Genomic DNA, 22,086 nt, shown 5'->3' on the forward strand with positions numbered 1-22,086 from the left:
TTTAATGAATGAAATGTTTTCTTCAATGATACAGAGGTATTGATGCATGCTGTTGTCATCATTATGAATTAAAGATGACATACCCCATACATGTCCATGGAACTGAGTATCTGTCTGCATACGCCTTAGTCAAATCAACTCAATTGGGTTAAATCACCTCTGGTCTATCGTTTGATTGACATTCTCTCACTAAATTGTCAGTTGTGTAAAATTAAATGCCCAGTAATGAGTTGCGCGCTCTGCCAAATTCTCAAACCTGGTAAACTAGACTTGCCCCAACATGTAAATGAAGATGCACCAAGGTTTAATGTTAAGCGCACAAGTGCCTTTGTATGAAAATAGAGCCTTAAATGTTTTGATACTATCATTTCACCTCCACCATATTATTATTTCCATTTCATTTACAGTTCTAGTTCAGCATTCAAATAACATTTGAATTACCCTAAGCAATTTGGTTTGGTTTGTCCTTATGCCTTTTGGCAATGTGGACACATTCAGACTGACGTTTCCAAGTTTTACCAAAACGATAGAAACGAAATATTATTATTTCTTGATTGGGATTTTAAAATATGAAAAAAACCTTTATTTTGGATTCCTAAATATACTTCATTAATAAGCATGATTGATGATAAAAATTCTGACTTGAAATTCCTGTCTAAATCTGGGCAAGAAAAAGAATGAATTCAGTTTCAAATTCCCACTTACTGTTCAAAATAGCTCACTGAAATGGAAAGAATAACCCAAACCCTATTAATGCACAGTTGCTGGGTGGTCTCTTAACGACATGACATGTACATACCCGTAGTACTCTTTATTAAAACAGTGCAGAATTTAGCATTCAAAAGACAAATGAGAAATAAAAGTTCATATTTTGACTATTTATAGGCCATCAAGATGTCTGTATGTGGTGTGCATGTACAGCAGGAAAATAATGTACTGTGTCTGATCAAAGAGCTTTTTGTTGTTGTTTTAATTTAAATTTCATTTTGAATTAATTTGATGAAGAACACATTTTAACAGGGTACATTGTAGCATTTAACCACTGGTCATAAAATGCTGATGTTTGATAAACTTGTCCTGTAAAATTTGAAAAGTGTGATTTGTCGCCAGGTCTGTCAGGGCTGTTTGATGCCGGTCTACACCACTCAGGCCCCTCAGGTCCTGATCCATCCGTCATGAATCTGATTTCAGCTTTGGATTCCCGTGGTCCACAGCCCCCACCCTCTGCTTCTTCCATCCTTACACAATTTCGTACTCCTTCTTGGCAGACTGGTTAGTGTCTAAAACAAATAGTTTTGTCTTGGAAAAATGTAAAATTATTATAGTTAAAGTGTCTCAATTTTTACTTTTCCAAATGTGTTGAATTTGTCTGTGTTTTTTACTGACTGACACATCCATTTAATGTTGATTTGTGTTCTGTAGCAATGCACACACCAGCCCCAACAGAGCTCTTTATTCCTGGAGCTCTTCCGGGTTCCAGCTCTTTCCCGTCCTCCTCATCCCTTTCTGCATACCAGCATCCTGGCTCTTTCGCTGGACGCTCCTTTACTCCTTCATTATCCCTCCAGGACACACCCACCTTTAGCCCAACATCTAATGGCTTGTTGTCCCCCCATGAGCCCCTGCTGCACATTAAAACACCTTCTCAGTCCAGCTTGGGATTTGATCGCCTGCTGTCTTCACAGAGTAGCGCTTACCGGAGCTCCCAGGAGCTACCAGCACCTCCTCAAAACCATGCACCACCCTCCTCCTCTAGTTGCCACCTGCCCCCTCCCCAGTTTAACCTGCTGTCCTCTCAACTGCACAACCAGTCCTCTCAGATTTATAATGCCTCCATGTTCACCTCAACACCAGCCCTGATACCCACAACCCCCCCTCAGTCCCTTCCTCAACAGGAGAGGGCTATTTCCCGGCAGGATACGGTTATAAAGCATTACCAACGTTCGTCCCCAGCTCATTCCACAACACTCCCACTGCAGCAATATCTCAGTTGCAGTGGGTCAGGCTACCAGCAAATGGCGAGCCAACACCGTTCTACTGGTGTTTCCTGTAGTCCCTTGGGTGAGCCAAGTCCACCCTCGGATCCCAAACCCTCACCGCAGTCAGAGTCACAGCCGTATCGACCTAATATCCAAACACCATACACTTCTTCTTCCTCCAGCTCGGCGGTCTCCTCATCTGGTACTAAAGAAACCAAGAGCTCCACACGTGGGTACACCTCATCAAATTCAGCATCATCCTCTTCTAGAACCACACACACACCACCATCAGCTTCATCCAACTCTTCTTCTTCATCTTCAAACCCCAAGAGCAGTACTGGAACCTTGTGCGCTCCCTCTCGTCAGCAGCCCCCACCCCAACCAGCACCAGCACCACCCCCTTTACCAGTAGTGTCATCAGCCCAGTCAACTCCCAAACCATGCCTCTCCACATATGGTCCACCTGGAACTAAATCTAGCACAAGTTTGCCCGGACAGACGCCTCCACAGCAACAAGCCCTGTCATACTCTCCTAACCAGCCAGCATCGACTCACATGACTCCATCTTGTGGTGTCTTTAGTTCCCCTAATACATGCGACACAAGCTCTGGAACAGGGGGGAATGGTGGGAAGGCTTTCACTGATTTAGGTTCAAGTGAACGCTCATTTTCAGCAGAAATTGTATTTGGGGACTCAAACTTTAGTTCAACTTCTCACAGAAGAGCAGAGAGTCCTTCTTTGGGCTATGGGAATGCTAAAGGATCAGGAAGTGGGGCATCAGGAGTTTCCACACTTGATACAGGACTTGGATCCGCAGTTTCAGAAAATGGGGTTGCCAGTGTTGGCAGTGGAGGCAGCAGTTCATACCACTTGAATGAGTCTAGTCCCTCACCGTCTGTTAGTTCTACTGTCCCCCACCCAGGGTTGAACTCCCCTGCTTCTGCTCGACCCGCACAATCCCCTGGAGGATCAGGGGCCAGCAAATACATGCCCTCTATGCTCTCACCCACATTTATGGCATCATCCCATCACATTCCTGAAACACGGCAACAGTCCTACCACTCATCTCCTCCCAAACCAAAATCACAGAACAACATGCTTGGGGTTGAGCGCTCTCAAGTGGAGGTAGAAGATGATTTCCTCATCCAACAATTACTCCATACACAAAGTTCAACTTCTCATTCTGTCCAGCATCATCCACCTTCTCTGCAGATACCACAACGGCTCCCACTAGCTGGAGATACAGAAGTAAAGGGAGTAAACTATGACATGAACAAGACCTCTGAGGAGCGTTACCATCTTCACAGTGTAATTCGTACAAATAGCACTACCAGCAGTTCCGACCCAGATACATCGGTTAGTGAAGTACCAAATGGGTTTAATAGTCAATTGGAAACTTCACAGAAGCAGCAACAACAGACGAAGACTGAGCTGACAATATCAAAATCCACTTCTGAAGTGGTAGGAGGAATCACAGACTCTCTTTCCCATTCTAACCACTCTCATCAATCAGAACACCCCCCCCTGGTTTCCGTAGGTCATTATGGAAGAGGGGACCCGTACACACCGCACCCACATTCTCAACATTCCCACCGTATCACACACCTGTCACCCCATTCTCAAAACCAACAACAATGCCAGCAATCCCAACTTTCTCAACACACACAGTCCTCCCATCATTCTCAACAAAGTCATGCTCACTCACAGCATACTCACATTGAACTAAAGAAGCCCGCAGATGAGACAGATGATGCATATTTGTGTAGTACAACAGATATACAGCAGACAAGACAAAATGAAGTTTCACACCAGATGATGAACTCACCACCAGACTGTCCTCAGCAAACTCAGATGCTGCATTCTGTCATGTCTCGGACTAAAATGGACCCCCAGCAAGGACAACAGCAACATCCTTTGAGCCAGCAAGGTATCATGGGATCATCTAGCGGACCAGTACTCACAGGGATCAACTCCCATACACAGAGTCAGTCCTCACAGCTGCAGCTTCAGCTCCAGAATCAGAGTCTGGATTCTCACTATAGCCTTGGAGCGCCAAGAGATCAAAACAGAATAAACCAGAACTCGGTGTCCCCACTGAATATGTTGGACCAGCCTCTTTCACAGCCAAGGAGCAGAGATGGTGGAGGATCTCTAGATAGACATGGCCTCAGGATTGGCGCTAATGTTACAGAAGGTGATAGTGTTGTTGGAGAGAGACATAGACAACAGCACTGTCTGTCAGCCCAACAACATTCTCAGCAAACAGCACCGGAGCTTCATGGCTTTTTGTCTGAACCAGATATGGGTTTGCCCCCCACCTCTCACATGCACCATGTCAACCAATCGCAAACCCATGCCCACCATCAACAGCAAGCACACAGCCACCACCAAATTTCCCACTCCCATTTAGCTCATCCACAGTCACATCGGATGGGGGAAAATATAGGAACCTCCCAACAACTGCAACATTCCCAATCAAGAGACAGAGAAAACCACCTGTCACACCCCCAAATGGACCGACTTAAGGCACATCAGTTTGACACTGTAGGCCCTGGTGAAAAAACAAGACTGAATCAAAATCAGCAACAGGAACAGTTTACGTCTTTAACTTCTATCTGCTTTTCAGACTCTCTCTTAAATGATGAAGACCGTAACTTCTATCCAGGAATGGAGGACATGTTTTGTTCGGCAAACTATAAGACTAGTTGTGATGGGGATTCTGTGACTGGACAGACTTCTCAAGAAAACATTCACCAAGGTCGTGGGCAAGAGGGCTTGAATGTTCTAAAATCAGGAGGTGCTGAACAACGTTATGGTCCGGTTGGCCATCACGGAGATCAAGGCTATGGACAATATTGTCACAGTCTCTCTGGATCAGGAAATGCAAATCTAAATTTAGATCTTGACCCTATGAAGACCCATGATCTGCCCTCAACTGTGAATGCTGATCAACTTGGCCTCATACAGTCCCAGACCCCTATGGGAATGAATTCCGCTGCTACAGATGCAGTCAACAAAATGACAGGATCTGTGGGAGTTGTTGGAGGTTCCAGCAATACTGGTATGACCCCAGCGATTTTTTGTTCTTCTCGACCCAAAAAACTGCTAAAGACCAGCTCGTTTCACTTGCTTAAACAGCGACGTGAGCCCCAACCACTAACAAAGAAAAATTATGCTCAAGAGTATGAATTTGAGGATGATGAAGATAAAGCTGATGGTCCAGCTGATATACGTCTAAACAGTCGACGCCTGCCTGACCTGCTCCCTGACTTGGTTTCTAGTTGTCGAAAACCCAGTGGAACATCAGGAGTCAGTGGACTGAGTCCACTGATGGGTGACATGGACTTTTGCCACCCATCCAGCTATTCGTCCTTGGGACATTCACAACCACCCCTTCCCCAGGATGGGCCAAAGAAAAGAGGGAGGAAACCAACAAAGCCAAAACGTGAAGGTCCGCCTCGCCCTAGAGGTAGACCTCGAATACGGCCTCTTCCAGAGCCTTCTTACTGTCGAGGGCTGATGGGATCAGCTGCTGGAGAAAGTAGAAGGGGTCGCGGTAGGGGTAGAGGTCGTGGTAGGAGGGAGGAAGGGCTCATGGAAATTCATCAGGATTTGAACAAAGCACACAATCTCCCATATCAGCAGCAACAGCAACAGCACTCACAGCAACACTTCAGCCCAGCCCAGCATCTCCAACAACATCCACACGAACATCACGGACAACAGCTAGACCACCACCACCACATATCACAGCAGCAGCAAGGTCATCTCTTGCATCATCATGTGCCCCCCTCTCACCACCAAATGCATCACCAACAACAGCAGCACAATTACCAACACCATATGAAGCAACCAGACCACCACCTGCAACAAGATCCAGGCAGCCCCAACAAGGTACAATAAAATAGAAACACAATATTGTATAACTACCAGTTGCAATCCAATTCAAGTTGTATCCACCATGAATACTATAAAAATAAATCAATGTGGGTTGTGGCAAATGTATTAACCATGTTGGATTATGCATCGTATGATTTGAATTTTTATTAAATGATACATACAGTATACTAACAGGCATGTAATTTTCCTAAAATATCGTTTGCCTTGCGGTTGACTGGTGATCACCAGAGTGTACCAAGCATCTTGTCCAATGACAGCCACTCACTTTAAATCCTGTCGATTGTGATGTATCCTTCAGGTTGCAATGCCAGGTTCTGCCATGCCCCAATCAGAATCATTGCTGAGGACCAATTCACTGTCCAGCACAGATCCAGCACTGTCTGAAGGATCAATGGGGTCAGCACCATCACTTGGCCCCAGTCCTGGACCAAGTATCAACACAGACAGCAGCAGAAATGAACTAAACCAAACACAGGACAAGATGCATCATGGCAATTCTGGAGAGGTACCTCAGACTTCAAACAAAATACATGCTACAGTGCCCTTGTTCCGGGCTTGGGATCGTAACGCCAATTCCCCGTATGGCGGGCAATCCAAACCTATGTTAATTCGTGTTAAACTATGTTAATTTTCATGTAAAACCCCCAGGTAAAAACATCAAAATTGTATATACTTATTAATAATTTGTATCAAAATAGTATAGTGAGTGTATTATATATACATGTGTAAATAATATATATGTATATACAGTATAATATACATGTATACAATTAAAAAAACATCATAAATAAAAAATATAGCAAGGATTTTTGTACTTTTATGTGACAAGCTTGTTATGGCTATATTCCCTAGTGACAGTTGCCTAGCCAAGGCTAGGCTAGCTTAGCCTTCTTCATATTTCTTGATTAGCTCCAGCTTCGTTTCTATATAAATCATCTTCTTACTTCTCTCTTTAACATCACTAGCAATCTTGGGACTCGTGGCAACTCTTGCGACTCATGGCTCACCCACAAGTTTGAATTAAGCAATAAAATGCACAATAAATAGTTATTTTAAGCACACAGTCAGATTCAGTCTGTAGCATGCCACCATTTTGACAGTGACGTTGACCAATAGCAGAAGAGTTTCTTAGGGAGTCATGACACAGACCAATAGCAGACCAGCATCAGAGTGAGGCTTTGCGGCGCAGGCACTTTGACGGGACCAGAAAATAAGAGCAATTACCTAAAAACGCCTGAAGATGGAGACAAAACAACACATACAGCCAACACCTAGGGTCATGACAGTTGTTTTTGTCGTAAAGCGGGAAAAATACAGCAAAGAGGGGACAAAGAAACGTTGCACATCACGTCGTAAGGTGAAAAAAAACGTAAGGCAGGGATGTCGTAGAGGGTAAACTGTACTGTACACAGTGCAATATTGAGTAATCTAGGCAGTGTATGGTAGTGATGGCAAAACGAAGCCCCATGAAGCATTTGTGATTTTTATTTGTTTTTTCACTCCTCCAGATGATGCTCTTTGTTTAAAGATGAAAGTGCAATGGATTTGCAGTTAAAAAAGTGTAGTGGCCTTTACAGAGAAAACAAACCAAAAGTGCTTCATGAGACTTCATTTTCCCATCAACAGTGTTGGTCATGTCACTTCAAAATTGTAATGCAATATTTATTACTTATTACTTCCATTTCAAAGTAATTAGTAACATTACAATATTACTGTATTTGAAATGTAATGCATTACAATACCATTGCATTACTTTCATATGGTACTCTCACCAACATAAATGGACATATGGATTTACCATTTTAAATGTAGCTCATCACGCTCACTACACATCCACTGGAAGATTGGCTTCAGCCTAAAACCAGTACAAATCATTTAATGTGTATTGTATTGTATTGTAAACTTTTAAAGACAAAATACTTTTTTTCTATTTTAATCCCTTTATTACTATGCTTCGCTTTGTTTATGCTTTAAGCCAGGGGTGTCAAATTAATGTTTATCGTGGGCTAGATTGTAGTTATAGTTTCTGTCAGAGGGTCGGTATGAATTCAGTTTTTACATGTCTACCACACCTAGTTTTGAAATCAGATGCTGGGAAAAACTGTTCAAAAGAGGGACTGGGGATTATTAAAATGCTTGTTTGTGGCATCCCTGAGCGAGAGAACTTTGTTTTATCCCTACTCTCAATCCTGAGCATGTTTTCTTTTACTAAGGTTCTTAGGTTTCTTTTTTTAACTTCACGTTATTATGGCTCCACTCTAAATGGTTTGTCAAATTACCGGTTCTATTCGGCAAAGTGGCCAGCTCTTTACATGTCGTGCACAAAGAGTATCCAACTATTATACAGTGTTCTCCTTGTTTTTATCCCTGACGAAGTGAAAATAATGGGCGTATGTCCATCTTGTGTGCATATTGTCCATATTCAACCTGTGGTCTGCTACTGCCACACTCATCTCTGCTGTTATAGATAATAATAACAGAAAGTAAACATTTTGCCCTGGACTTTTCTCCTCTGATCTCACAGTGTTTTTAGTGAATTTAAGGGGGGAAAAAAAACCCACCACTTTCAGGTTAAAAATGCATTGTAATGCATTGCGTCACTGTCATTTGTACTGAGTAAAATATATCTTTTTTTTTGTGTGATGCATTACACTACTGTGTTACAGCAAAGTCATGCATAACAGTAATTATATTACTTTTGTAAGCATTATTCCCAACATTGGCCATCGCTAGTGTATGATTGAAATAGTTCCCTCATTAATTTAATTGACTAAAATCCTTAATTTTCTATTAACCCTTGGTTCTGGCCTCCTTTGAAGAAGAAGCCTATTTGAAGTAAAAATGCATTTGTAGTTATTTCAATAACAAATGTTCGAAAATATGATACGAATGACTACAATATCAATTTTACTATGCATATTTGAATGGGCTGGCTCTCTGCAATGTGTGACCAAAGCTGAGACTTTCTCATCTCCTCTGTCAAATTATTCACAACAGCTTGCGGGCGAATGAAGCGGCTTTTTCACTGGGGAGTGGCAACATGACAAATAAATGGGGTACGGTTGAAAAAAAAATCTGTGGATGACCGGAGATTTATTTTTTTTTTTTTTGCATTGAAAATCAAGATTTGTTGGCTGCTTATCTTAGGCTTCGTATGAGAAATAATATCACACTAAGTCATTAAATTAAGAAATGAACATATACAGATTAAAAATGTCGAACTGTTGTGTCCTCGGGACATACTTTGGTATGGTATACACTTTGGTATCCAAACAAATGTGCAACACTCTTCTAGTCTGAACATTAAATTGTTGTCTATATTTTCATTGCAAGAAACACCTTCTGTTTCCTAAGCAAGTCCAACTCCTTTACAGTTCTGTTACTATATTTGCAGATATGTTCTCATTGAGGTGACTTGGTAACCATGGTTATACTGCTGATTTTTCTGTATGTGTTGCTGGGAGGGTTTGAGTTTTTTTTTTTTTTTTTTAATCTGTAGTCCTGCAATTTTAGGACTATATATGGCACAGCCTTTACAATAAAATAGCCTTTAAATAGTTTGACTTATGGCTTGGGCAAATTCATTAAATACACACAGTAAATAGATCACATTTGAGCTATGACTGATATGAATGGTAAGTGATTGTCAATATGTGGTCTCATAGGGTTCTCATTTTTAACATAAAGAGTATGTTAACAGTGTGAATTCGCTCATGCATTGTACATTACTGTATGTATAAAATGGCACAATGTTTTATAGTTCTTCCATATATTTTATAAGAATAAATCCAAACATTTTCTTATGCATTTTGCTAAAGTATTATTTTTCCATTCATAACACAGATTACGTGGAAGAAAGAGATTGAAGATCCGTTGAACCCTGAAGGCTGGGGCAGTATGCAGAAACTCTCCAGTTCTGTAAGTTGCACTGCTTGAAAATAAGCAAAGCCAGACCTTTATGTGTAAAGCTTATACAACAGCATGTATTCTCCACATTTCAAGAGGCTCTTTTCACCTTGGGAAATTGTGCCATACATTAGTTTAGACCAGGGAAGGAAGACCAAAAATATGCAGCATTCTGTGCTGATTTTCGATCATAGGATTTGGGGGAAAAAAGGAACGTTTTAGCTGAGTGACAGCCAGTCCTATCTGACTGACAAAAGAGAGGAGAGAGATCGCTGTTACCACGGCAGCCGTTGCCTTGGTTACAATTTTTTTTTCTCAGTGCAGGATCCTCAGTGCCCCCTGCTGTCTCTTAAGCCTTACTACCAATAAGGCAAGAACAGGAATATTCTGCCTACTCACAGGTTTAATTTGCAAATAAATTCTGTTTTGTTTTCGAATGAGATTTTTATCAGTTGAATAACCATTTAGAATCTCATAAGCATCTTAATGCATGCTCCATAGTTATATGTTACTGCTGCATCCAAAAGCAGGTCTTGCATTGTTTAGAGTCTGAATAAAAATCTATGTTTTATTTGACTGGTAGCTGCAGTGTAGAAACAAAAAAAAACCCAAACGTACAAAAACTGGGAGGGTGGATGTAGCACCGTGCGTAAAGGGTTAGGGTTATTGTTAAGATGCTGATTTTTCTATAGAAAGAAAATATAATTGTTGAGTGTGATAGAGTCAGTTCTCTTACCAAGTGACCATTTATCCAGCAACATATCTATTTTGACAACAAGTATGTTTGTTACGTATGTTGCTGTCGTTGTTTGCACGCCCCCTGAAAACAAGCCGGATCACCCCCCAAAAGGTTCCTGCCAATTATTAAGTCAAAAACAGCAATATAAAATAAAATGTTGCTTTAGGTTTGCTGGTTTCATTGCCTCGTTAGCAAGCAGTTGTAGACACAATACACATTTTGACAAATTTCTACATTATTATGTTTTAAAAAATACATGAAACTGGTTGAATTGATTGCATTATTGAAGAGTCATGAATGGGGACTGGAATCCCCCTGCGAAAAGTAAAACCTTAATGTCTGAAAAGTCTTCATGCTATACATATTATTATACTATTATACTTCTGTTATTATATTATACTATAGGAATCCCCCTGAGAAAAGTAAAACCCGCGAAGTAGCGCCCCCACTTTTCAAAAAAAAATAAAAAAAAGAGGCCATATTTAGACCCATCTTTAGCCGAAGACTTGAAATAAAAAGAGTAAAAACCCTAATACAACCTGGGATTGAATGTCTGGACTCTTGAAAACATAAAAATATATCTTTGGAATTAAATGAGTTAAGAATAATTACTGTAATTCCCCAAATTTATGATGCACCTACGTATAAGATATACCCTTCATTTTGGGGTCAAATTCTGGTATTTTCTATGTTGCCGTGTATAAAACACACCGACACTCTCACAACAATGGAACAAAGCGTATTCAAATTTCCCACATTGTGAGCGGTCAGTGAACGCCTGACCAGTATAGTTGAATGCACATGAACCCGTTGTTTTTCCTTTTTACAATTAATAGCCAAAGTTGAGCAGCATCCTTATTTACCAAGTTTATGATTGTGTGTAGGTGCCAAAAAATTGCAATCAAACGAGTCAAATGATACCTTTCTGTTTTCTCTAACCTGTGTACTCTTAATTAAATCAGCTGGAGAAATCATGACATTTCATTCTCGGTTTTAGAAATATTCCTGTGCGTGAACAAGGATGGACACGGACGTTGGTTCAGTTATCAGTCCCACTTCTTTTTTTGAAAATAATGCCGTAACAACCTCCGCTAACATGAGTTATTGTTAGCTGCAACAGGCACTCGATGCTAACGTCCCACAAGGTCCCCCTGCTCTCTAACCCTCCCATTACGGTTATTATTGTAAGAAAGAATACGGTCAAATACACATCTGTGTCAGCTGTGGCTGACTGATCGCGTCAAACCCCCCCCCGCCCCCCCCCCCCTTTTTTTTTTTATAGTACGCACCCATACTTATGGCCTTGATTTGAAAAATTAGATTTGGGGAATTACGGGTCATAGCAGGAAATGTAGCATAAATATGAAGTAGGAGGAAGCCTGCCACCTAAAACAACACTACAGACTAAAGATTTTCCACTCTTATAAGCAGTTTGGACTTTGCATCAGCCAATGGTCTTCTGAGTCACATTATAGTTTGATGTGGCCAAAAAATACAATAATGATGGTGCCACACTGTATAGAAGATAAATTAATCTTGCTTGTGAGGTAATTTATGCTCTACATTTTTTCAGGTTGATGAAAAAGCATTTGACTTCAAACCTGGCTTCATGTCCTCTTTTTTGGACTTCTTGAAGACAGGCAAAAAACTGCCGGGCCTTGAACCGGTAGATGACAGATGTGAAGAGGAAGCCATGGACAACTGTTCCTCTCTAAAAGGCGGGATCAGGCCCATTACTCCAACACCGCCGCTATCACCGACGCTGCCAAGGCAGCCTGCAGGGACATTCTGCGAGGAGAGGGGAGGCCAGGGGGTGGACCTTGCTCTCAGTAGTTGCCCAAGTCCTTGTAAACCTCTGGATGATGAGCTGAAAGGGAATCTGGAGGCTCTGCCCTCCTTCTCCTCCGATGAGGAGGACTCAGTCAGTAAAAACCAGGATTTGCAGAAAAGTATCTCTTCTGCCATCTCTGCCCTCTATGACACCCCACACTCTCTGGCTGCTGCTATGGCTTCTGCTATGGTCAAAATACCATCGACTCTCTCTCCTCCAACCCCACAGGAGCAAGCACTCAGTCCCTTACCTCCTGCCATGCCTCCCCTTGTCCCCTCTACAGCTATGGCAAACGGCGAAGTGGGGATGCTCACGTACAATCAGCTCCATGCTCCAGATGAGAACAACTTTGTTTCCTCACAGTCCAACAGAGAAGAGGACGAGGAGAGGGAAATTGTGCCCAGAGGAGAGGACAAGGAGGAAGAAGGAGAACTTGAAGGGAAAATTGCAGTTGAGGAAAAAATTAAGAGTGATCCACAAGATTCACTGCAGAGATCAGAGCAGGAGGCGAAGAGAGAAGACATAGTGTCTGAAAGACAGAGACCGGAAGCTTCTAAAGTTGAAGGTAAGACTCCTTCTATAGTTGTTTTCAGAGGAGGGCAACTTCCATTTTTCTGCTGGTCCGACATTCGGCAGAGCCCCGCCCGCTTTCCATCATGGTCGCTCATTCATTTTTTCAGGCCAGACAAAATCGGAAATGTCGGTCCATCAGTATTGTAGTGTATTTTTGCCTAACCTTCTGTCACCACTATTGAGCGTAATTTGACTTTTGTTTTTTTCTGGTTAGTCACTCGTCAGGTCTACTTCTGTCTGCAAGAGTACTAATTCTTTTTTCTGTTTTTGTACTTACACTTAATGTTATCACCATGTCTGTGGTTCCGCAGTTACACTGAAATTGAAACACTACAGTAATATAAGTGTAACATGAAAAAATGCCAGCCAAGTGGTTTTAGCCTAGGCTATAATACAACCATAGTAAACGGTTTCATTAACAATTGGCTAAATTCATCTAAATTTCATCCGTCATATACACTACAAGTGAAGTGCTGCTGAGGTTGAATTTACTAAAAACGTCTTTAATTACATAAGTAAAAAAAAAAACTCTATCTTGCATTTCCCAGCCAAGAGCGAATCAGAGAAAAAAAATTCAAATTTGGTCTGCATTTATTGTTACTTGAAACACATCCCAGAATGCTCTTATCACCAATAAACCTGAAACCGGGACTAAGCTGGTAAAGTAAGCTGTGTTATAGCTCTGAAAGACAAGTAGTGAATAGAACAACGCAGTTAATCTACTTCACATTGACTGCGGGCTAAATGCAGTTTGCACTTCAAAGATACAGCAATACGTATAGCAAATAAATATCCAAGTCAGTCAAATAATAATAATCAAAAACAGCTCACTATTGTCATACTGTATGTGTGTCTTCCTTCTGCAAATACCAAGTGTTTCCCTTGAACTCAATTTATAACTTCTTTTGTGCAACAGCATGGACACATGGTCAAACCAAATCACTTGGCAAATTATCTTAATGGTCTAAACTTGTGAGGGTTGTCCTCGTCATTGATTAAAGTTTTTGGCAAAGCTACTTCAAAGTTACTTCAAAATTGTTGCACATTATTTATTACTTATTACTGTCATTCCAAAGTAATTAGTTACATTATAAAATTACTGTATTTGAAATGCAAGGCATTACACTATTATTGCATTACCTTTACATTACTCTCGCCAACATAATTGGAAATATGGATTTACCATTCTAAAAGTAGCCCATTACTCTCATTACACATTCAGTAGAATGACCTTAAACTAAACTTAATCAAACTTACCTGCTCAAAATTATCCCAAAATAAATATTATTCCTCCCTTGGATTTGTAAATGATGCCCTGATCACCGGAAATGTAAAATAAAACTTAAACATATAGGACCTAAACAAACTTCTCTGCATACCAACAACATACCAGTGCCATCTCAAGGCAACCAAATGAACTGCATTCGTATTATCAACTGCTTCAATGAATGTTGTAAATATAAAGGGTTTAGGAGTGTTTTATTGGGATACATATTATAATACATCGTAACACGCGTTACTCTCATTTGTACCGTGTAAAATATTACCGTACTAGTTTTTTGTTTGTAATGCCTTACACTGCCGCATTACAGCAAATAATAATACATTACAGAAATGACATTACTTTAGTAATGGATTACTCCCAACACTGCATGCAAAGCATACACAAGCAGCACCTAGGCAAAAACAAGCAACACATTCTTTTGTGTTCTCATTGAACAAACAAAACAGCCAAAAGAAAATACAGCCCATGCTGTGCCGGGACAAGAAATATTGCAGCGTTGTAATCTTGCGAGATCTCATCCTATGATGTCTTTTCGCATCTCTTTTTGATACACAAGAAATATCCAGCTTGATTGAACATTTCCTGTTTTTAGCAATGAAGCCCCTCTATTGTAGCATTTCCTCCTTGATTTCAGTCAAGAATTATGCAAATAAAGATGCAGATTAAAGTACGTTTATGAAGGTGAAAGGTGTCCTCCTGCTCTTTGTGTTCCAGGCCCCGTGCTTGCTTCGGCTCCTCCGTCCGCATCACCCTCCATTTCCCCTTCCCCACCCACCTACTCCTCACCCTTGCCGCTCCCTTGGCATGTGGATTTATCTGTCTCTGCAAAGTCCCCGCAGCCAGTCCAACAGGATGATGAGGTGGATCCCCCTTATCCTCCCTGCAAACAGCAGCAGGTCTCCTACCAAGCAACTCCAACTGCAGGCACCTCCCCGCCCCCCTCCACCTCCCCTCCCGCTATTCCCTCACCCCCTCTCTCCAACCTTCCCCAGAGCCACTCCATACCGCCTCCCTCCGCCACACCTCCGCCATCATGCTCTGACCAGGACCAGGAACCCGAAGCTGGGCAGGCTTCCCCCTCTTCCCCTTCATCTTCTTCACCATCCGCTTCTTCCTCCCCACCTCCGTCCCCTCCCACTCCAGAGGAGGCCCCGGCATCCCAGCGACTCACCGCCCTGCATTTGGCCAAGAAACAGGCCGACGCCGCAATCGCAGGGGAGAGCGAGGAGGAGGATAGTGAGAGTGGAGGCGAGGGAATCTTCCGTGAACGGGACGAGTTTGTTATCCGAACCGAAGACATTGGGACACTCAAGGTGAGTTCCTTCACTGCTTGTGGTAAGTGTATACATGGACGATAAATGACTAGCCATGAATAGCTCACATTGTTTGTTTGCATCATCAGATGGCTTTGCAGACAGGTCGGGAGCCCCCGCCGATCTGGAGAGTGCAGAAAGCTTTACTCCAGAAATTCAGCCCTGAGATCAAAGATGGTCAAAGGCAGTTCTGTGCAACTAGTAATGTGAGTTTTCCCACAAACAACTCATGAAGGATGTTGGATTGTTCAGCGTCCTGAAAGGGACCCGAAGGAAAAAGACAATCTTAGTGAACGTGAAAAAAAAAACACACACTCACATGATACAAACTTGTGTGCACTAGTTCTTTTTCTTTTGTAAATAGTGAATTATTTCAAAGGCGAGAAAAGTAATATCGCCGTTAACTTCTCATGTGTCCAGAGCATTTGCCAACGTTCGTTGGCAGTCGTTTTAAGTACAAGATATACTGAGGGCAGCATGGTTGAAGACTGGCTAGCACGTCAATGGAGTAAGATCGCGGTCAAAAAGACGTCTGCGTGTCTAACAATTGGTATGAGTACGACTCTAAACTGTGTTGAGTTTGTATTGTTTTCATCGGTGTACGACTCTGAATTGTGTTCAGTTTACAAATTGAAAACTCGCAAGCGCAAGTTATTTTGAATACAACTTTCATTTTCACGACTTTGACCTCAAGAGAAACCACATCATGTTTTTGCATGAATCTCTCCAATGGATTTGTGGATCTGGATATGCAAATCAAGATGACATCACGCCAAACTACCAGGCAAAGTAAGTCGATCTGCGGGTCATCTGCGCCAACTTATAATTTATTTTAATGATTTTCATTTTTACAGGTTATTAGCTTAAGAGCTGTCATGGGGCAGCAAAGCAGGTAGATATGCTGGTGTGGTTGCGGGCATAGTGGACACAGGTGCAGGAAGGCTCCAAGGCAGAGAGTGCGTGCGGTAATCCACATTTATTGGTGACAGGCAGACAAGAACAAAAAGCAGAAAAACAGCATGGCAAAAAACTCAGGGATGCGGGTGAACAGGAAACACTAAACGGACAGGCTGGCATGGAGACAAAGGACTTCGATCAATCAATCAATCAACCAATCAATCAATCACTCAGTCAATCAAATTTTATTTGTATAGCCCTGAATCACCGAAGTCTCAAAGGGCTTCACAGGTGAAAAGAGGTCATGTCGAGCCTTCTTTTGAAAAGTCATCTTTTCGGTGTTTGCAACGAGACATTTATTGATGACGATTATTTGCGACTATGATCCGACAACCAGGTGTAACACAAACTGGGTTTAAATACACACAGACACTAATTACTCGGACGCGCAACAGCTGGGAAGCAAACAATAGGCAAGGGAAGTAGACTGGTGGACACTTAAGGGGCAGGTAAAGGCAGACAGGTGGACCAAATCAGACTAATGCGGGGTGACACGAGAGGAGCTGAAACAGGAACTATGCAAACAGAAAAGAACAGAACTCCCCAAAATAAACCCACAAGCAAAATCCAACTGAACATGACAGCGAGCTACAAAATTATCCCATGACGTTACAACCCTTTGTAACAACTTTGGATCACTCCAACAGCTTGATAGTTTGCAAGGTGAATGTGAAAAATATTCATAAATTATTTAATTAAATTGAACGGGCATACTTATGACTGTACTGTAGCTCACAAGCTAATGAATTGTGACTCTAAATGTCTATATTGTCAGAAAATCAATAATATATTTTATAAATTGGTCCATCGCAATGTTTTAGGAGAATAACTGCCACGTAACCACAATAATAAATAATATGAAAATCTTTATTTGAAATGAAATAATCTCTATTTTGTAATAGGATTACACTTCGGTGTTCGTGTGTGCGCCAGACTGAGGGCTTTTCCAAATCATCTGCAGTGCTTGTTTCTGCCAGTAGAGGTCACTAGCTATTAAAGAAGCTTCCCAAAATGATGCTGATGTTGAAAGTTCATATACTTTATGTGCTATTCTCTGCTTGACTAATGGCGGCGCAGATGACTCACAGATATCCTTACATTGCCTGGTAGCTATCAAAATACCGTGCACTCGCAAGTGTTCAATTCATGAAATCAACATTCATACGTCTTTTTGACAGGCATCTTACTCCATACACGTCAAAACCACAGTTCAAAGGTCGTGAGTTTGCTTCCGCCTCCAAGCCTTTCTGTGTAGAGTTTGCATGCTCTCCCTGCCCACATGGTTTTTCTCCAGTTTCCTCCCACATTTCCCAAAACATACATGGTATGGATATTGAATGGTTGTTTGACTTTTTGTGACCTGTACCCTCATTATAACGGTTATAATGGGGTTATAATATAACCCTAACCCTCATGAAGACAAGCCATTAAGAAAATGGGTGAATATCTAATTACTGATTCTTCTTTTTCTTAATGTCTCTTCCCTCAGTATCTGGGTTATTTTGGTGATGCTAAAATGCGCTACCAGCGTTTGTATGTAAAGTTCCTGGAAAACGTCAACAAAAAAGATTATGTTAGAGTGTGTTCCAGAAAGCCATGGCACAGAACCGGTCTGACTTTGAGGTAAGTCTTAGTTATTTTCCTTGTATCGTAGAATACAATTTCAAATAAGATACTGTCTTACGTTAATGAATTAATGATCAATAACAATAAATAGGTACATGTTTGATAATCGGGTACTTCTCTGTTACTCTTACTTTCACTAAAAACAATAGGACCATGACTATGTTTTTCACTCTTATCACAGATAGGCAAATAGTGGCCCACAGGCATAATCCTGTGTTGTGTGTAATTAGCAATGATGCAAAGTCGTAGCCCTCTTCATCATTTAAGTTTAAGTTTAAGTTTAAGTCTATCCTTGACTTGATACTTGTTAAGATTTTTCATGTGTTTTCACCATTCTTGGTGAAAGTCCGGTACTGTATGAATTATGCCCCAAGTATACAACCATTGTCTATTTGTCTCATATATTTTTACATTGGAAAATATGTTTTCTAAATCGAAACAGCATAGCCATTGTGAGATGACGTGAAACACAATGTAACAAATTCTCTCGCCTGGTTTGTTCAATCCGTCTGTTTTTTTGTTTTTTTTTTAAACGGCAGACGTCAGGCACTAGCAAAACAATTACCCGCCCCTCACAATCAAACCTCAACTCGAGTGGAGAGAGATGACAGGGACAAAGAGAGACCCCTGGAGAAAGAGCTGAAGGAGAAGAAAGAGCGGGAGCAAAGGGAAAAAGCAGAAAAGGAACAAAAAGAACAAGAGAGGAAGGAAAAAGTGGAAAGAGAGAAAAAGGAGCGAGAACAGAGAGAAAAAGAGAATGTGGAAAAAGAAGAGCAAAATAAGAGAAATGATAGGGAGCAGGGACAGAGAAAGCCAAAAGAACATGACAGCATAGCTGTCCTGAAATGGGAGAGCGAAAGAAAGGACGAGGAGAAAAAAGAGGAAAAGGACAAGGAGATGAGAGAATCTGAGCGATATCAAGATGAGAGAGAGAAGATCAGCAGGGAACTGAGGGAGAGGGAAGAACAGGATAGGAAGCAACTGGAGAGTGAATGCAAGCAAAAGGGGAAACAGGAAAGGAAAATGAGGGAAAAGGAGAAACTGGGCAAAGATCAGGTTCAAGACAAAGATAGACTGCGGCCAGAAAGGGTGGTCACAGAAAGGGGCAGACACAAGGAGAAGGAAAAGGAGTTGGCCAGAGAAACAGGAGCAAGGGAGCTCATGGAAGTCAGGAGAGGAACAATGCAGTGCGTGAGGGTGAAGAAGGACAAAAGCGGAGCTGAGAAGAAGATGATACGTAACTCCAGGCGCAAAACAACACTGGATAAAATGGAGCCTCCTCCAAAGAAGAGGAAGAAATGGATGAAGGAGTTGCCGTCCTCCTCCTCCTCTGAATCTGATTCGTCACTCCCCAGTGAAGATGAAGGTCAGCATCTCACTGGACAAAAATCCAACTTCATCACTTCTGAGCTCAGCGGATGATATTATTTCTCTTTTAGGTCCTCTGCGGGTTGGGCTAAATAGCCGGGCCATGAGAGAGATGTTCAGGAGCTACGTGGAAATGTTAGTCAGCACGGCGCTTGACCCTGACATGATTCAAGCCCTCGAGGACACAGATGGTGAGAACTCATATTGGTGAATTCTGTAAAAGCCATCAAAAAAGGGCCCTGTCTCGCAAGTGGGCTAAACTACTCAGCTTAAGCACAACTCATTTTAGGTCACTCTGATTATTGGATCAAAAAAAAATACAAAATACAAGTACACAGTCACAGTCATATTTCTCATGAACTGCTAGGGGGTACAACAAGACAAAGAGTGTGGTAAAGACTCATTTGTGCATTTATCATACATTTAGTCAACTCAAGTTTATTTGTATAGCCCTGAATCAGCACAGTCTCAAAGGGTAAAAAAGAAATCCTACAGAACATCCCAAATATAAAACGCCATCCCCGGATCAAAGCGCCCAGAAGAGGAAGGACAAATTCCCAAACCCCATCCAGAGAAAATGAGAAACCTTCAGAAGGGACTGAAGGTAGGAGCTTCCATGCTCAAAAGGTAGCCCTAGATGCCGAGTGCTAAAAAAAAGCACGCATATTAGGCAGTAAGTGTCCAGTGCAAAGATGCCTTGACAGCAAGCATTCAGATAAGATCCTCCTTAAAGTCTGGCCGAAGATTTCGTAGTAGTGTAGCCAGCAGATCCATGTAAGTGGTGTATGCAGTGGAATTATTGGCACACGCACATTTTTTCTCTGTTTTACAACCCTCAAATCTGTTTTAATCTACGATATGTATAAGGCTCAAGGCGGCACAAAACAAAAAACAAACAAAAAAGTGCTTTTGTTATATCGGTTTCAAGCCCACTAAATTAAATGATTAAACCTTATACAGTAACTTTACTGTTATCCCTTCCCATCCCTTTGGCTGGAGCGTTACAGAGAGTCGTGGTTATATTAGCCACACCCAGAAGTCTAATGAAAGTGAAGCCTGTAGCTGACCAAACATGATAACAATCGGGCACCGCTAATATAACAGTGGCTCTCCGTGAGACTACAGCCAAAGGGATAAAGAATAACAGTACAGTTACTGTATGGTTTAATAACCAGGTTTAATTATTTAAAATTTCAGTACAGTCAAACCTCGGTTTTTGAAATTTCGAGGATTTTATGTCTCAGAACGTAACCAAAATTTAACTTAACCTAACCTTAACCTAACTTAAATGCCACACGACCTGAGGAAAACAACAAACCCAACCAAAACATGACAGTTTACACTTGAAATTCCAATTTATTTCAAAAGAAATCTAGGTAAGAGATTTCCAAGATAATGGTCTTCATTACAATAATAAACTTGATTTCTTTTGGAGGCTTGGCAGCTATGAAACTAGAAAAATATTTCAGTTTATCCTTATTTTTAAGATGTTTTGTTAGATGGGCCTGGAACACCCAAATTATATCTGCATATATGTCAGATTTAATAAAGTGGAATTTGGAGGCTGCTTTGATCTTAATATGAAAACTTGAGCCTGCTTGTTTTCTGATTAAAACCAAGCTGTTTGCCTTCGTCTACGTAACAAGTGGAAGTTGGGGCGGGAGTAGATTACAACTCCTGCCGCCATTGGTCACGCTAGGAGAATCGTGTGTCTTGCAGGGCACTCAAAAGTGAATTCAGGAGGGGGATTGGCACTTCTATATGACATGTTATTGGCTTCCGGCATGACTGTTGACCAATGAGGACAGGAATGTAATCTACTCCCGCCCCAACTCCTGCGTCTGGTTGAGACCAGCGCCGATCTCAACCAGAAAACACTCAGGCTCTTGGGTGGAGGAAGAGGTTTTGTAGTTCCGTTGGAAATCACATACCTAGATTTCTTTTGCAATAAATTGGATTTTCAAATGTGAACTGCGATTCTTATCATGTTTGCTACAGCCATCACTTTTATTAGACTTCCGTGCGGAGCTAAATATGACCACTTACCTCAAACGCCGGTGATCCGAAAACACACACGCTGGCGGGCGGAGGACAGTTTCACTAATCTCTTACTTAGATTTCTTCTGTAATAAATTGGAATTTCAAGTGTAAACTGTGACTTTTATCATGTTTTTTACAGCATTCCTCTTAATTTGACTTTCTGGTGCCACTAAAATGGCCACAGCTAAGACTACAGCAAAATGGATGGGGAGGAATGACAGCAGTTACTGTATCTTTATTATTATTATTATAATACATTAATGTGCTGCAGTAATATTTGTCTGAAATATGTATAATATGAAGACGTTATACATTCATAAAAAAATAAAAAAAATTAAAACCTTTTTCCAGAAAAATTACGTGGTTCCGGTCCCAATTAACCGCGAAAAGTGAGGGATCACTGTATACAATTTTGATGTTTTTACCTGGGGCTTGACACGAGTTAGCTAATTAACATAGGTTTGGATTGCCCACCATGGGCGAATTCGCGTTACGAACCCAACGGAACAAATTCATCTCGTAAACCGGGGGCCCACTGTATTTAACATTTCTTCAAGTACAATGCTAAT

The 22,086-nt window shown here is 41.4% G+C and overlaps 1 protein-coding gene across 1 annotated transcript in view; it reads left to right on the forward strand.

Annotated features, from left to right (window-relative positions):
• prr12b (proline rich 12b) overlaps positions 1-22,086 on the forward strand; it is a 40,875-nt gene that overhangs the window by 11,417 nt on the left and 7,372 nt on the right. The window contains exons 3-12 of the mRNA XM_088437432.1: positions 1,111-1,272; positions 1,423-5,873; positions 6,178-6,384; positions 9,723-9,797; positions 12,098-12,920; positions 14,928-15,526; positions 15,616-15,732; positions 17,973-18,106; positions 18,649-19,475; positions 19,549-19,668. Of these exons, the coding sequence (XP_088293558.1) occupies positions 1,111-1,272; positions 1,423-5,873; positions 6,178-6,384; positions 9,723-9,797; positions 12,098-12,920; positions 14,928-15,526; positions 15,616-15,732; positions 17,973-18,106; positions 18,649-19,475; positions 19,549-19,668 (7,515 nt within the window). The remainder of the gene's footprint in view (positions 1-1,110; positions 1,273-1,422; positions 5,874-6,177; positions 6,385-9,722; positions 9,798-12,097; positions 12,921-14,927; positions 15,527-15,615; positions 15,733-17,972; positions 18,107-18,648; positions 19,476-19,548; positions 19,669-22,086) is intronic.

The sequence above is a fragment of the Hippichthys cyanospilos genome, chromosome 16, assembly GCF_059441005.1.
Source record: "Hippichthys cyanospilos isolate Australia breed blue-spotted pipefish chromosome 16, RoL_Hcya_1.0, whole genome shotgun sequence".
Taxonomy (NCBI): domain Eukaryota; kingdom Metazoa; phylum Chordata; class Actinopteri; order Syngnathiformes; family Syngnathidae; genus Hippichthys; species Hippichthys cyanospilos.